A 14584-nucleotide genomic window follows, 5' to 3' on the forward strand; every position below is an offset into this window, starting at 1 on the left:
CAGTCCTGCGAGCGGAGAATAAACGCAAGCAGCAACTTCTGCGTCAATAAATTTTGTGATGTGTGCATCGTCGACGGAATAATCGCTGTCACTAAAGGAGAATTGAGGGCACACGCTGAAAAAAAAATCCTGCAAAACAAACGCAGCCATTTAGCCATTTAGCCGGCCACCAATCGGCCAACTGACCAATTGGCCAAGAGATAATTCGAAAATTATGCAGCCCACATTTTTCGATGGCCATGTGTTGTACGAAAGGGCGTACATTAAACTTTAACGACCGACTCTAAACTTTTATGCTGTACGAAAGCGATTCGATAAGGGCTTTGCCGTATAATAAAACTGTCAATCTAGAAAAAAGGATAAATCGGTTATTGCAAAACAACTATAACGATTAAGGACACTGCCAGAAAGTTTTGTTTTAGGGGAAGAGAAGAATTCGTCTTGTGCTCATTGGCCTGAAATTGAACTGAAGCGAGGTGACCTAATTAGAAAATTCTTGGGATTCCTCTTGATTAATCAGGATTATGTAAGCATTGGCAAAACAATGTTTTCTTTGCAGTGCAGGAAGACTGCACCTGATGCAAACACTCTCCTTGTTTTAAGTGAATGCGAGAGAGAGTTGCTTTTTTACGTGTGCGTTTCTCGGCTGAAGGCCACCACATTCGCACACACATACGCACACACATACACACACGCATGTTCGGGACAAAGGTCATGGCCAGGATTCGAGCGAAGGCAGCTGACCACATCATTTGCGTCACTTGCGACTCCATCTGAGTCCGCATCCCGATCCGGATCAGTCGGTCAGAGCGCCCCACTCACACTCACCTGCATCCCGCCAGGAGGCACTGCCTGTAGATCTCGACGGAGGACTTGCCCGTCAGCTGGTGGCCCGTCAAGTAGGTGTTGTGCGAGGAGTTGATGAAGTAGTGCGACATCGGCTGGTCCATGTCGTCGCAGAGATCGAGCTTGTTGGGCGCCATGATGGGGTTGTCGTCGCCCATTAGGTACCTGAGGATGACAGCAGGAGAGGATTTCCGGGGGATTAGTGGCGAACTCAGACGGGTAATGGGTTCCCAGAGGCGTTGGCTAAGCCTTTGCGTGTTGCAAATCTGCTGCAAGAATCCCAAGTCTTTTTCTACGAAAAAGCTTTCCCGAGTATGCAAACACAAATAACTATATGCACTTGGAAAAACCCCACTAACATATCTCATTAAAATTAGATACATGAGGCATGCATTTTCGTTACTTTTTATGAGTTCTTATGAAATATATTTTTCACTTCTTTATAAGGAATATAATTCATTACTTCTGCACTCGTAAGAGATGATATTAATTCTTTCTGAGTGTAGGTTTCGCGTTGGCAGTTGAAGGGTTTGAGCATCTCTGCAGTTCTTCAGCCGAAGGTCGCGTCAGTTTTGGCGTCGTCCTGCGTCCTTCGCCGCCTGGGTTCCTCAGCTGCTCAGCTGCTGTTACAGTAAACTGCGGGTTTTCACGACTGCTAAACCACTCTGGGCGGACTGCTGTCCCTTCCCCGTTTTCCCGTTTAGAGAGCAAACAGCGCAACGTCGTTTGCATATGCATGTGCACTCGAGAGGGCCTTCAAGTGACTCTAACAGCCCCGAAAGCAGGCAGCTGCCTCTGATAAACTGTCACGCCCAGAAGGGCTCCCCAAAGTGAGTGGGTGAGTGAGTGAGTGGGTCGCCCCATATGCCCCATGTGCTGCTCCTCGCACTCCGAAAGCCCCGGGAGCAACAAGTCAGCGACTCACCTCAAAAAGCCATCCAGGCTGAGCTGGCCCTTTTGCGCGTTGAACTTGTTGGGCTCGTACTGCTGGATGAGCTCCTTGGCGCGGGCGGGGTTCGCGTACGGGTAGAGGATCTCGTTCAGGCGGGGATCGCGCTGCGTCTTGTTGAGGAACTCCACCAGCTGGGCGATGGACATGCACTTCCGCTTCGAGTTGCCCACTCTGCGAGAGAGGCGGTGAACTGAATAGAGCTCCTTACGCCTGATTAATGCCCCACTTACATGCTGTCGAAGAGCCGCTCCACCTCCGAGCGCTGCGTGAGATATTTGTACAAATTGTAGAAGTCCTCGAATTGAAATTTCGACACCGATATGCTATCGACCTTCCCCGACGGCAGGCCGGTCACGTCCAGCGCCTTCTCGACACGTTTGCGATCCTCCTTGTTCTGGGCGAAAAGTTTTATGATGCTGAAGTGGTCACGAAAGGAATTCGGCCAGGGGAGAACGAGCCGAGGATGGGGGACAATGCGGTGCGTTTGTTGTAGTTGTAGTTGTTGATGAGGTTGTCGTCATCATCATCGTCGTGGTCGCCAGTGATGCATGAGCCACGTTCCAGCAGGACCAACAGGAGCAGCAGAAGCACGAGCAGGAAAAAAGGGAAATTGCGAAACAGAAATTGGCGTAAATTTCAATTTTCAGCTCAGCTTCGGTGGTCGTGGTGGCTACACTTAACAAATATTTGTCAAATGCTTCAACGCACAATGCACAAAAGCCAGGGACCCGGACCCAAACTCGAAACCCGAAACTTGGCCGGGACCCAGGACTCCGGACATTGAGCGTTGGGTGGGATTGAGACGGGGATTGGGAGAGGGATTGGGATTGGGAGTGGTTGTCAATTACTTTTTCACTGGTATGCGACCGCTCTTGTCCACCTGCAGACAGAGCTTGGTGTGGGCCTTCTGCAGGAACATAATCGCCGAGCCATTGAGCTGGGCCAGGCTGTAGGCCAACTTGATGAGTCCGTCCGACCAGAGCTGCAAAAGCAGAAAGGGAATGCGAAATGTGAGCGGAGGGGGATTCAATTGAAGTGGCGAGCCGGGGAGCACACGAATATTTGCCTAAAGGCAGCCCCCTCTCCGCAGCTTTGTTGGAAGGTTCTATGTTCTCTGCTTTGTTCAAAACTGAAACGGATTTATTTTGCGGCCAGAAGTGTAATTCTAATGGCCAGCTACACTAAATAACTAAATTGCTAAAAAAGCGAAGCAGAAACTTCAATTACCACATAACCGGATTAGGGTAATCACGAAATTAAATTAAGCAGACTGCAAATTGGATGCAAAAACTGTTAGTTTTCCCGTAATTACTCGTTAACCCAGTTTTAAGCTGACATAACAGCCAATACTAATATTCAATTAATTCGTAATTACTTAGGACTCCTCGGCCTCCGTGGCGTATGAGTAATTACTAATTTGAAGCTCCTACTAAACACCCTCAAGAACTATTGCATGTGGAGCGTTGATTCAGATTGAAACAAACCGAAAGGCAAGCGCTTTCTAAGAAAAACCCTGCCAATGTTTGCTTAGAGCCAGCCTTCCCGAATCTAATTAACCCGAAATGTGCTGTAACAGACTGGCAACGGGCGATTGGCTCATGTAAGAGGAATTTCGTAGATGTTCGCTCGACGGCAACACGGGGCGGATGCGTGATGCAGCCCCAGATTGATTCTGTGGTCAGTGAGACAGAAAGGCGTGCAGTCCGTTGCCCGTTGCCCATTTGGCGTCCAGCTCGCTCCCTTCCAGGCCACAACTATCGCCCATTCATTGTATATTTATGGCCAATATTGTTTATTTTCTTCTGCGAAATTCCTCTTGAAAAGTTTATGAAAATTTCGGCATTTTCATAATTCGATTTGCCTTTGTTGCCGTTGCCGTTGCTGCGGTTCGAGTTGCGTTTGTTTATTTCGGGAATGTCCGCGACGCGTGCCAAAAATAATAACCACAACAGCACGGGCTCGGGCTGCTGACCATTGATAAAATAGAACATTGATTTTGGGCAAGGTCAATCCAGGACAGAGACAGTGGCAGACATGAGCAATGGCCGATGGACATTGGCCGATGGACATGGGACAGTGGACAGTGGACACGCCCTCGGACGGAAATCAATAAAAGCGCCGTTGAGTGGTCCATAATAATTTTTTACGCGCCTTCGGTGGCCCACTAAAAATAGCCGAAAAACAGAAAGCGACGTGGCACAGGTGTGTCCCCATCAAAAGGTGGCAGTGTAGCATACACAAACAGAAAAATAAAATGACAAATAAGAACTATAAGCTCGAAATAATTAAAGAAAGCACTGAAGAAGTTGCACAAGTAACTTAGAAACTCATAAATACTCAAGAAAACACTACACAGATCTAATATTTTGTTGGTTATGAGAAATCCCCCTTGGATTCTATTGTTATTTCTTTAAGTGCACGGTAGCTGACCATTATGTCCATCATTAGCGTCGCACACTCGACTCGACCCAATTCCCCGAATGACTCGCAACTGGGCGTGTGTGCATGTGACCCACAAACGTTGGATGGCGCATGGCGGATGGCAATGGCCAATGGCTCTCCCCTTCGATACTTTTCAGTTGTCAGCGAGTTGTCGCAAGTGTCCGCCGCAAGTGGCCAATAATGTGCTGGCCTAGCCAGTGGGACTCACCTGGGCAATGTCCCGCCGAGTGCAGCAGAAGTTCACGAAGGTCATGTTGACGAAATCCGAGCCGTGGCACACGGTCACCGTCTTCTCCTCGAGCGTGTCCTGCGGGCCCAGAGTCACAATCTGGCGCAGCTTGTTGTCCTGCAATCCGGGAGAGAGAGAGATGGGCATGCCCGTTATTAATTACCGACTGGCCAAAGGGATTCGAGGGGTTCGGAGGGGGGATGGGGGTGCGCAAAATGAAGTTTTATGGCCCGGCAGTCGTAAATGGAAGTCATATCCTTGCGCGCTAATCCTGCGAGTGCAGCGAAATTCATTTGCCCGCCTCGTAAAGCTGACAAACAAACACGATTCCCGAGCTGACCAGGGTGCCATATTTCAATTAAACGGCACAAATGGATTTACGAGCCCCGGAGAACGTGCATCCTTGGCCGAAGGAGCCGGACCCGCCCAACCAGCCAACTACCCACGAATGAACCGAAAGAAAGCTGAACTCAGCTGAAAACATTTCTGGGTTAAATGCAAATCAGCCCGCGACACAAGCAAACAAATAAGAAAGAGTGGCGTTCGCATTCGTACTTTCCGCACAAATGAATGGGTCTTAGAGGTCTTAGAGCTTTGTTGCTGTTGCACAAGTTACGAATATAAATAAAATACTTTAAATGGCAGCAGACTGCGTTCTCTTCCGAGGAATTCACAGACATCTGCAGACAGCTCATAAAGATTCACGGTAATGAAGTGCTTTAAAGCGAAGGACATTTTCCCCTGAATTGGTGTTCCATTGTTCCTTCATTGTTCTGGAAATACATTTTCTAATTCTTCACTGGCTTTCTAATTAAACAAGCAAAATATGGTTTACTTTTGATGCTTTTACTTTAATTTCCAAGTCATCCTACTGCCGTTTTACTCTACAGTTTGGCTCTTTTAGCCCCTCAGAAATGGGCTAAAAACTCATTCATCCGCCAACCCAGCTGTCCTTCGGAGAGGGGGCTCAGTTCGGGATTATCATCGTCCTTTCGAATGCATGACACATAGTTGGGACACAGAACAGAGGACAGAGGACACAGGACGCAGGACGCAGGACACAGGACATCGGGCAGTTGACTGCAATAAGGGCGGACAGTTGGCTTGGGGGGCGGAGGACTCGGAGCGGAAGCCAGAGCATGAATTCGGCATTAACTTTGTGGCCAGCCTGTCTTGGGGGAATGTGTGCCGCCTGTCTTCCCGCAGCGCTTCCGGCGCTCCGACATTTGACAAACTGCCGGCTGCCCAGGCCACACTGGGCCAGGGTGGACCTTATCGGCGGGCGGTTTAGAGCGGACCGAAGCCTCGCAGCCCGGCAATGTTATCTTTTGTGCTCGCACATCGAATGCACAAGCTGGGGAATAAAATTCTGGCAGATGACTTCAATGCTCTTAAATGTCTGAGCCCTGATCCGAGTTGAAAGCGCCTTTCGGTCGAGTTCGGTGACAAACACTAAAAAAACAAGGCTTGAACAGTTTAAGGTTTTCTTATTTAATTGGGAAAATAAGTTGATAATCCCAGTTTAGTTTTAACCACCATTATATTCTACCACATGATGTAAAGTATGAATACAAAGTTCTGAAGGTGCGATTCCTATTAAGAAGTTATTACAATAATTAACCATCCCCACATATTTGCGCTCAGTGCATGCAAATCGATCCCTTAATAAGCTTTGCTGGTCAGCAATTTTCAGGGCTCATGGACGGATGATGGGAGCAGCTGAGTCGCCTAATTGAAAGCTTCCCGGCTCTCGCCACCTGGATTCCCGAGCACTGGGGGCCATTAGGGCCTCCTTCCGCTTGGCGGTGATAAACGAGGACTCACCTATGCTGGAAAAGCGGTGGGAAATGGGGGAGGGGGAGGACGAAACACCCGCGTGGCTGCAGGCAGCGTTTATCTGCGAGCGCCATGATTTGCTTTTAACTAAAAACTAATTCCGGCAAATTTGTCCCGCTGAATAATGTAAATGGCTGTCACGGGCGGCTTCTCCTGTTGCTGTTGCTGCTGTTGTTGCTCGCTCTCCGGGTTCCTGCCACACGGGTGGGTATCCGTCCGGATTTTCGGCACGGCACGGCATGGCACCGTGCCCGGGCGAAGCGTAAAGCGGAAATGACTACGGCGATTATCTTAATTGCTTCTCACGCTTCGCGCTCGACACTCACGCGCAGTGCCCCGCCCACTCGCCTCCCACCCGCCCCCTCGAATCCTACGGCTCCTTTTCGGCTGCTAATCCTTTGGCTCAGCTCGAAATTTGAATTTTAAGAACGCTCATTATGGGCCACGGGTTGGCCGCGATAATTTTAGCCAGCCCCCAGTTCAACCCGGCGAAGAGAGAGTCATTATTGATTTTAAAGGTGCCAATAAAATAATGCTCAGCGCAGGATGGCACTTATTGGGAAACCAATGATGGATTGAATTCCTGGGTGGAAGAAATCAAGCTCTCGAAAGGTGGACGTATAGCATTGGGATTGACTTTTGTGTCAAAAGTTTATTAACAAGCAGATTCATTTTAGACACAGAAGCCAAACAAAAAACATACACTTGCTCGTTGAGCATAAAAGTTTTATATAAAAGTTTACTACCTTTTTGACCAATTCTTAACCAATTTCGAAGTACCCATTAGTAGCTTTTAATTGAATAAAACTAAAGAGCTGTTCCGAAGAGAAGATCTAGATATCAACTGTCAACCTGTCATGTCAGTCTTTTGTTCAGAACTAGACTCCAGTTAGTAAGCACCAGATGCGAGGTATCTTTTTATAGTTTTGCAAAATTTTAAATTATATAAAACGAAAAACAACTTTTTGAAAATCAAAATTTGTAAATCAGTGGCAAGAGGAGAAGAAAATGCAGGACGAGCGACCGAATTCCTTCAACACCAGGCGCGACTCGGCCCAAACGGGAGGTCATTGCGACCCCTTCGGAACCCAGAACTCCGATTTCATGCCCAGGACCTACGAGGTGATGCGTCAGCGGAACTGCAAGACGGAGAAGTTCATTCCGTTCGAGCGGTACTCCAGCATCCGACCGCCTGTCTCCAAGTGCAGTTACGATGAGACCAAGAACTTGCTGCTGGAATCGGTGGACGAGGCCGGCTGTTTCGAGGCCAGGTCCAAAGATCAGGATGCCCTGAATGTCTGGAAGTTGAGTCCGTACAAGCAGTCGCTCAGTTACTACGGGGTGGCCGATGGACTGTCCCAACCGGAGGCTGTCAAGTTCAACAGAACTTTAACCAGCAGTTTGAAACACGCCTCTGGCTCGAGGAAGCGAGGGGGCAGGCAGCCAAAGGTTCCTCCAACTCCCCAGAGACCACCACAGCCCGCTCCGGTGTGCCAGCCCTACATCCTCAATCGCCAGACCCTGGGAGCGGAGCTGCAAGCGATGCCCGTCGTCCGGCAGAAACTCGATCCCAAGACGGCCTTAGAAATGGTTTACTGCGAGAAGCCGCCGAACCCCGAGGATCCCTTGGGCGTGGATGAGGTCTCCCCAAAAGGGTGAGCCTGAAGGAAGCCCTGGATATGCTGAAAGCGGAGAAGCCCCCAAGGCACGGCCTGCGCAGGAAGCACTGGTACTGCCCCCCGAAGTGCGGCGAGCAGGAGAACAGGTGCACCGACTTCGAGTGGGCCAAGTACAAGTTGGACCCGCGACCCTACGACGAAGCCTTCCACAAGTGGTTCCTCGAGCAGAACGTTCCGCCCGGGAGGGAGCCACACGACTACGACGAGCTCTACAAACGGTTCCAAGGCTGCTTCGAGATTAAGCCAGAGCCAGATCCTGACTGTGTGGCCCTGGCAAAGTGCTGCCCGGAATCCGTCAAGAAGAAGAAGGAGGAAGGTTTCGGAGGTGCAGGAGGTGAGGGCGGTGGAATAGGAGGAGTACCTGGAAAAGCAACGGGGGGAGCACCGGGAGGAGCAAAGGGAGGAGCACCGGGAGGAGCACCGGGAGGAGCAAAGGGGGGAGCAACAGGTGGAAAGTCAGATGAAGATGATGTAGCTGGGGTCGGCGAAGGGGTAGAAGGAAAAGAAGAGAAAGGAATTGCAGGAGTAATAGGACATCGTCCAGGTGGAAAGCAAGGCGAAAAGCCGGAAGGAAAAAAGAAGGCGGGCCTAAAGGTCCTGGTAGCAAAGAAAAGGAAAAGGCCAAAGAACAGCCGAGTGGTGGAGGCGATAAAGAAGAACCGGAGGAGGAAAAGGGTAAAGGCAAGAAAAAGGAGAAAGAACCGAAGAAAGGAAAGGACAAAGACAAAGGCAAAGGCGAGGGAGAGGGAGACAAGGAAAAGGAATCTGGCAAGAAGAAGAAGGAACTCTCCGATGAGGAAGAGGAACCGAAGCGCAAGCCTCCTCCCAAAAAGCTCAAGCCGCCCCCGGAGCCATCGTCGGAGGGCACCGAACCTTCCACGCGGAACTTCTCCGATCTCTTCGCGCCAGAAGAGTTGGGGATCAAGGAGGAGGAGCTGGAGAGGCCAAAGCCAGTGCCTCGGCCACCGGGGGAAGTCGTGGGTCCGCCGAAAAAGAAGCCGCCCCCTAAGAAGCCCGCCAAGGGAAAGAAGGATAAGAAAGGCAAGAAAGACCAGGAGCAGGGAAAGGGGAAGGGAAAGGGGAAGGGAAAAGGGAAGGGGGAAGAGGAGGAGGAGGAGGCGGAGGTGGATCGGTGTCCTCCGTGTCCCCCGGTTGGGTGCGAGTGCTGCATCTGCGACTGCCTCTACGCCAAGAAGCTGCCCATCTCGCCGGCGATGCAGGCGGTCTTCGCCGAGGAGAAGGTGCGCGGGATGCGGGAGTACCTGCGCCAGATGCGCCACAGGGAGTACATGGAGTGCGCCGGCCAGAAGCCCCCGTGCGCCCAGCACAAGGTGGACCCCATCGAGGTCGACGACTGCTTCTGCCGCGACCCCAAGATCGCCGAGTACTGCGACTGCCTCGGCGCCCTGCAGCACCTCCAGAAGCTCCTGGGCAAGAAGCGCCACCCGATCGTCAACAACGAGCTGCTCTTCAACCTCGAGGATCTCCGCCAGCGGATCGCCCGCCGGATGTGCGAGGGCCTCTGCTAAGTCTGTTCTCGTTTTTTTTTTTTCGACTGGTTTCGTGCATTCCATTGTCGTCAGTGTGTTTCCAAAATTTGACTTTGAACAATAAACGATTTGTGGGCAGGAAGCTGTGGTTTCACAATGCGGGAGTTGGGCTCTCAGACTTCTTTTTCGGGAAATAAACCAATAGGTTCGCACTTCAGGAAAAAAGATTTGATTCTTCAGAAAGGCGGCCTTGGAAATTGCTTAGTCTTACAGTGCTAATGTCTAGCAGAAGCATCCCCCAGTATTCTATCATGTGTTCAACAGATAACACCTAAATTTCAAAATAAGCCTGTTTTACTTTGGTTCTTCTATTGAACTAGATCACGAAAAACACGAAAAAAGCATTGGACCCGAATCGGAAATTCGACTGTAAAAAGAACATAACATTGAAGCGATGAAGCGCCTACAGGATGCGAAGAGTCAAGGATCGCGGAAATCCCTGGGAAGCCAGAGTTCGCTGGCGGAGTCCGAGTGCCAGGAGCCCGACCCGCTGAACACCTTCGCGGAGGAGCCGCTGAGCATGTACCAGTGGATGCGGTGGAAGAACTGCAAGACCCAGAAGGTGCACCTGCAGGAGACCTACCCCATCATCCGACCGCCGGTCTCCAAGTGCTACGAGAAGGAGACCCTGGCCTTCGTGGACGACGCGATGGAAGCCAACCAGTGCAAGCGGCTCTCTGACCTCGGCAAGCCGGACGTGGTGACCGTGTGGAACTCCACTCCGCGCAAGGACACCCTGGGATGGTACGGCATCGACGCCAGTTACCCCACTCCGGAGGCGGCTTCCTACGACCGAGCCTTGCAGAAGAGCCTCGAGGCCTCCAGTCTGCTGCCCAAGCCTCCGAAGAAGTCGTACATCAAGCCCGAGTGGGTGCTGAAGGACAAGAAGAAACCGGAGCCCGGTGCCTACGTCCTGAACCGGCCCTGCCTGAAGGGCAAGCTGGACAGGATGCCCAACGTGCGGCGGCAGCTGCGACCAATCAACGCCCTGTCGTGGCTCCACTGCCCCGATCCGCCGGACCCAGAGCACCCCTTCGAGAACGACGCCGGCCACCCGGAGATCAGCATGGAGCAGGCCATGGACATGGCCAAGCCGGTGAAGCCGCCGAAGCACGGCCTGCGCAGAAAGCACTGGTACTGCCCCCCGAAGTGCGGCGAGGAGGAGAACAGGTGCACCGACTTTGCGTGGGCCCTGTACAAGCTGGACCCTCGTCCCTACGACGAGGCCTTCGAGCGGGAGTTGGCCGGGCTCCAGGCGGCCAAGGACCCGGAGCCCAGCAACTACGACGAGCTGTACAAGTCCCTGATCACCTGCTTTGAGCGCGACCCCAACGGACCCATCGACCTCTGCGAGGCGCTCAACAAGTGCTGCAAGCATCCCGGGGAGCCACCCAGCCAGGGATGCGGCGAGTTCGTGCCGGACGGCCCCGGCGGAGGTGGTAAGTTGCAAGGGGACGGGGACGAGGACCGGGGCAAGGAGACGGGGAAAGATAGGGATAGGGAGCGCAGGGAGAGTAGGAGCGGTAAGCTTGGTGCAGGCGGTGGTGGTGATCGCGGAGGCGATGGCGGTGACGGTGGCGGTGGCGATGGCGATGGCAATGGAGAAGGTCATCGGCGCGATAAGAAGAAGAAGAAGGACAGAGACACGATCAAGGGCGTTGGCGAACCCGTCGAAGGCGTCAGGAATACAACGGAAGAGGACAAAGACAGAAACAAAGTCGAAAAGGAAAAGGAAATGGAAATAGAAAAGGAGAAGGACAAGGGCAAAGAGAAAGACGAGATGAGAGCCCCCGAGGAGGAGGAAAAGCCCTCCGTTCCGCGAAGCAAGGATTCTCTTACGGACGGCGGAAAACCACCCAAAGTTGATGAAGATCGCGACCTGGTCAAGGACCAGGAAAGGCTAAGCGGCAAAGAAGGCGATAAAGTCAAGGATAAAGACAAGAGCAAGGACGAAGGCAAGCCCAAGGACAGCAACAACAAACGCAAAAAAAAGAATAAGGTTCATAAGTCAAATGAGGATAAGGGCAAGCCGGCGGATGAGAAGCCATTGAAGGACTGTCCCTGCAGGATCTGCTGCCCACCGAAGGAGGAGGACTCGCCCCTGATCAAGGAGATGCGCCGGCGGGATCGGGTGCGCCAGATGCGCGACTGCCTGCACCAGATGCGCCACCGGCAGTACATGGAGTGCAGGGACCCCGAGTACCGCGCGCGCCCCCACAAGTGCAGCCCCATCGAGAGCAGCAGCCCCTTCTGCGGCAACCCCCGCACGCAGACCCACTTCGGAAGGGTCCAGGCGGTCCAGCAGCTGCAGTCGGCCCTGCAGCGCAGGTACCTGCGAGGCGACGAACAGATCTCCAGGGATCTGGACGGACTCCTCGCCCGACTCTGCAACCGCCTGACCTTCAGGAGCAGGGATCCCTGCTGATGATGCGTGATGCTTCCTCCGTGTTCTGTTCTTTTTCCATGAGTCCAAGTCTGCGTTCGAATCTTCTGCAAGGTGTTCGGTGTCCTTAAAGCTATCTCAGTGTGTTCCCTTAAATAAACCCGGCTTTTTGGCCGAACTGCACTCATTTAATTCCGACCGCCACTCAGAGGGGCGGGTCGAGGGAGTCCTGCTCTGAAAAGTATGCTATGCTCTTCGCGGCTTTCAGTTAATCACACATTCGCCCAGTGGCCTCTGCAAGTGTGTGTGTGTGTTGGGGCGTGGTCAGCGCCCATGCACTCTGCATTTAATTAATGCAAGATTCTCGCATTTTATGCACTGCAAAGGGTTTCTCTTTCACTTCGAGCGGGGCAGCAGTTTCTTTCATTCAATCCGATAGGAGAAGTAGTGAATAAAACCGCCCATTTCAAGTAGATTCTTAGTAAATGTAGTAGCTCATATGTACAAATGGGGGAATTTAAATCTAACCGCTTTACCTTAATATTTATTTACAGCATTTCCTAAGTATAATTTAAACTATTGAGACATTTAATGGCTGTCTGTAATCTTTGTTTCCTATGATATAATTGTTTAACAATTCGGCATTATTGTATTTAAGTTTTTTGTTCGGCAAGGAACTTATTAAGCACTGCTATTTTTCCTCAATACTGATTCATTTTGCAGAGTGCTGGCAACTTTCATTGTTCGAATTCCTCCTGTAGCGCCGAGACCGCCTTCATTTCGCAACTTTTCCGGCGCTGTTAGTTTGCCTCGGGCAAACTGAAAGGAAAACAAAACTCATTTGGCTTTGGCCTTGGGCCGTCGCGCTCCACAGCAACAACTGCAACTATTATTGAGCCGGTGGGTGTTGGGTGTTGGGTGTTGGGTGTTGGGTGGTGGGCGGCTTGGCGTGGCCGGGGGCGTGGCCTTAGGCCGAGCAGCATGATTTATACAGTGAACGAAACGCGGCACTCCTTAAGAACCGAAAGGAAACGACGCCCAAGGATTTCCACATCGCAATAATCGCCATAATGGCCGGGATACCAATGGAAAAAGACGGAGCCGCATTTATGGAACTTTAATTTGATAATGCGCCAGGGAGGGTTTAGGGTTTAGGGTTCAGAGTAAAGGGTTAGGGTTAGGGTTCCAAAATTAAGCGAAAGTTTAAACGCTTTTTCTGGTCCAAGAAGCTACGTTCAAACGCACACAAAAGCAGGAGTCGAACCATGTTGCCTTGTCATTGCCGAGATAAATGTATTAACTTCGCTCGCACAAGAAAAAAGAAGGGAAATTCGGAGAGATAGTCGCACACAATGAGGCGAGTCCCACTGCCATGAAAGGAAAATTGTGTAAAACCGGAAAAAGCGTGACGCAGACGAAGGCGAAAATTGCCAAGGAAACTGTTGCAACACACACACACACACAATCACAATGGGATACTGATTCCGATTCCGATTCCGAGTCGGGGACACAACGCACGTGACTTGGCTGGGAAATCCACACGGCGAATTACCTGAGCTCCCGTTCCTGGGATTCAGTTCACATACCAGTCGCAGTAATTGGCTTTCAATTGCTGCTCGGCGCCAGTGGATACATTTATTGGCCCGAAACCCACACGGAAGAGCCATTGCCTTGTTCCCAGAAATTCATGGCAATATTGTTCTTATGGAATTTGCCTATAAACAAACCATTTCGAGGGAATCGCACTCAACTAGTCAATTTTTGGGCTATTAGAAACGTCGATATAATTTGGAAGGGGAACTTTGTAGTTTTTACGAGAAGATAGCTCATAGAACACATGGACATTACCATAACATATATTCCTTTTTTATTTTTGGGTACTGCCATCAGTTTTTGTGAGTGTCGAGTGCATGCATCTCCACACGATGAAAAAGTTATTACATCCGCTGGCGGAACACACAGAAAACCTCACCTCATCACAAACACACAAAAACTGGATTCAGACCTGCGTGCGTGTTAAAACCAGACAAATATTTCTTCATTTCTTCCAATTCAATTTCAGAGGGATGCGGCTGCTGCGGCAAGTGCTGCTGCAGAAGGAAGAAGGCAGGTGAGTCCTGCGAGGACCGGCCCATTGAGAAACCCACTGATGAACTAGACAGCGAGGAGAGTCGTGACCTATCGAAAGTAGCATCCTGCAAGGGTTTGAATGAGGCAAAACCCAAAGAAGTAAGCGAGGAAGCGACAAAAGAATGAGCATTGAACATTGCGCATACGACACGGTGTTCCTTCGGCATCAAGTATACGCACCTTTGGCCGCTTGGCATACTGCCCCGTGCGAACGTCGCGAATGGTGGCTATGTCGAGGATGTCCAGCTCGTTGTTCTGGTCGACCCAGTAGAGGAAGAAGCCCTTGGCATCCACTCGCATCGTGACCGGCGTTCCAGTGCCAGAGTCCTGAAACCAGAGAGAGAACAGAAATTAATGAGAACCAAAAGTGAAACAGGCTTAGAGGAGGAAGAGGAAGTCCGGCCGTAATTGATAGCACATGTAATAATCAAAACACATTTTCCGCCGCCGATTCGGGTCCAATAAATTGCGAACACATGATACACACAGCCGCAGCTCCAGAGTTTATTGAACTGCCCCCTAATGAATTTATCCCGT

General features: G+C 51.1%; 3 protein-coding genes across 8 annotated transcripts in view; 2 read left to right on the top strand and 1 right to left on the bottom strand.

Moving 5' to 3' along the window:
- Nucleotides 1–14584, bottom strand: part of LOC108091465 (1-phosphatidylinositol 4,5-bisphosphate phosphodiesterase classes I and II) — a 46433-nt gene that overhangs the window by 8720 nt on the left and 23129 nt on the right. For all 5 annotated transcript variants that reach the window (XM_017190682.1, XM_017190680.1, XM_017190681.1 and 2 more), the window contains exons 3-8: nt 14228–14374; nt 4449–4586; nt 2647–2780; nt 2029–2214; nt 1772–1969; nt 829–1011 (exon numbers count right to left, since the gene is read on the bottom strand). In XM_017190682.1, coding sequence (XP_017046171.1) covers nt 829–1011; nt 1772–1969; nt 2029–2214; nt 2647–2780; nt 4449–4586; nt 14228–14374 — 986 coding nt within the window. The remainder of the gene's footprint in view (nt 1–828; nt 1012–1771; nt 1970–2028; nt 2215–2646; nt 2781–4448; nt 4587–14227; nt 14375–14584) is intronic.
- On the top strand, nt 6971–8083 carry LOC108091466. The gene has a single exon (XM_017190683.2). It carries the CDS (start codon nt 7314–7316, stop codon nt 7962–7964), a length of 651 nt encoding a protein of 216 aa, XP_017046172.2. The 5' UTR covers nt 6971–7313; the 3' UTR covers nt 7965–8083.
- Nucleotides 9765–14232, top strand: LOC108091467. Of its 2 annotated transcripts, XM_017190685.2 has the most exons (2): nt 9781–10973; nt 13980–14232. In XM_017190685.2, exons 1-2 carry the CDS (start codon nt 9929–9931, stop codon nt 14171–14173), a joined length of 1239 nt encoding a protein of 412 aa, XP_017046174.1. In that variant the 5' UTR covers nt 9781–9928; the 3' UTR covers nt 14174–14232. The 2 variants fall into 2 exon arrangements, with proteins under 2 accessions (XP_017046173.2, XP_017046174.1); XM_017190684.2 differs by lacking the exon at nt 13980–14232 and having other exon boundaries at nt 9765–12109.

Source organism: Drosophila ficusphila, unplaced genomic scaffold (genome assembly GCF_018152265.1).
Source record: "Drosophila ficusphila isolate 14025-0441.05 unplaced genomic scaffold, ASM1815226v1 contig_412, whole genome shotgun sequence".
Taxonomy (NCBI): domain Eukaryota; kingdom Metazoa; phylum Arthropoda; class Insecta; order Diptera; family Drosophilidae; genus Drosophila; species Drosophila ficusphila.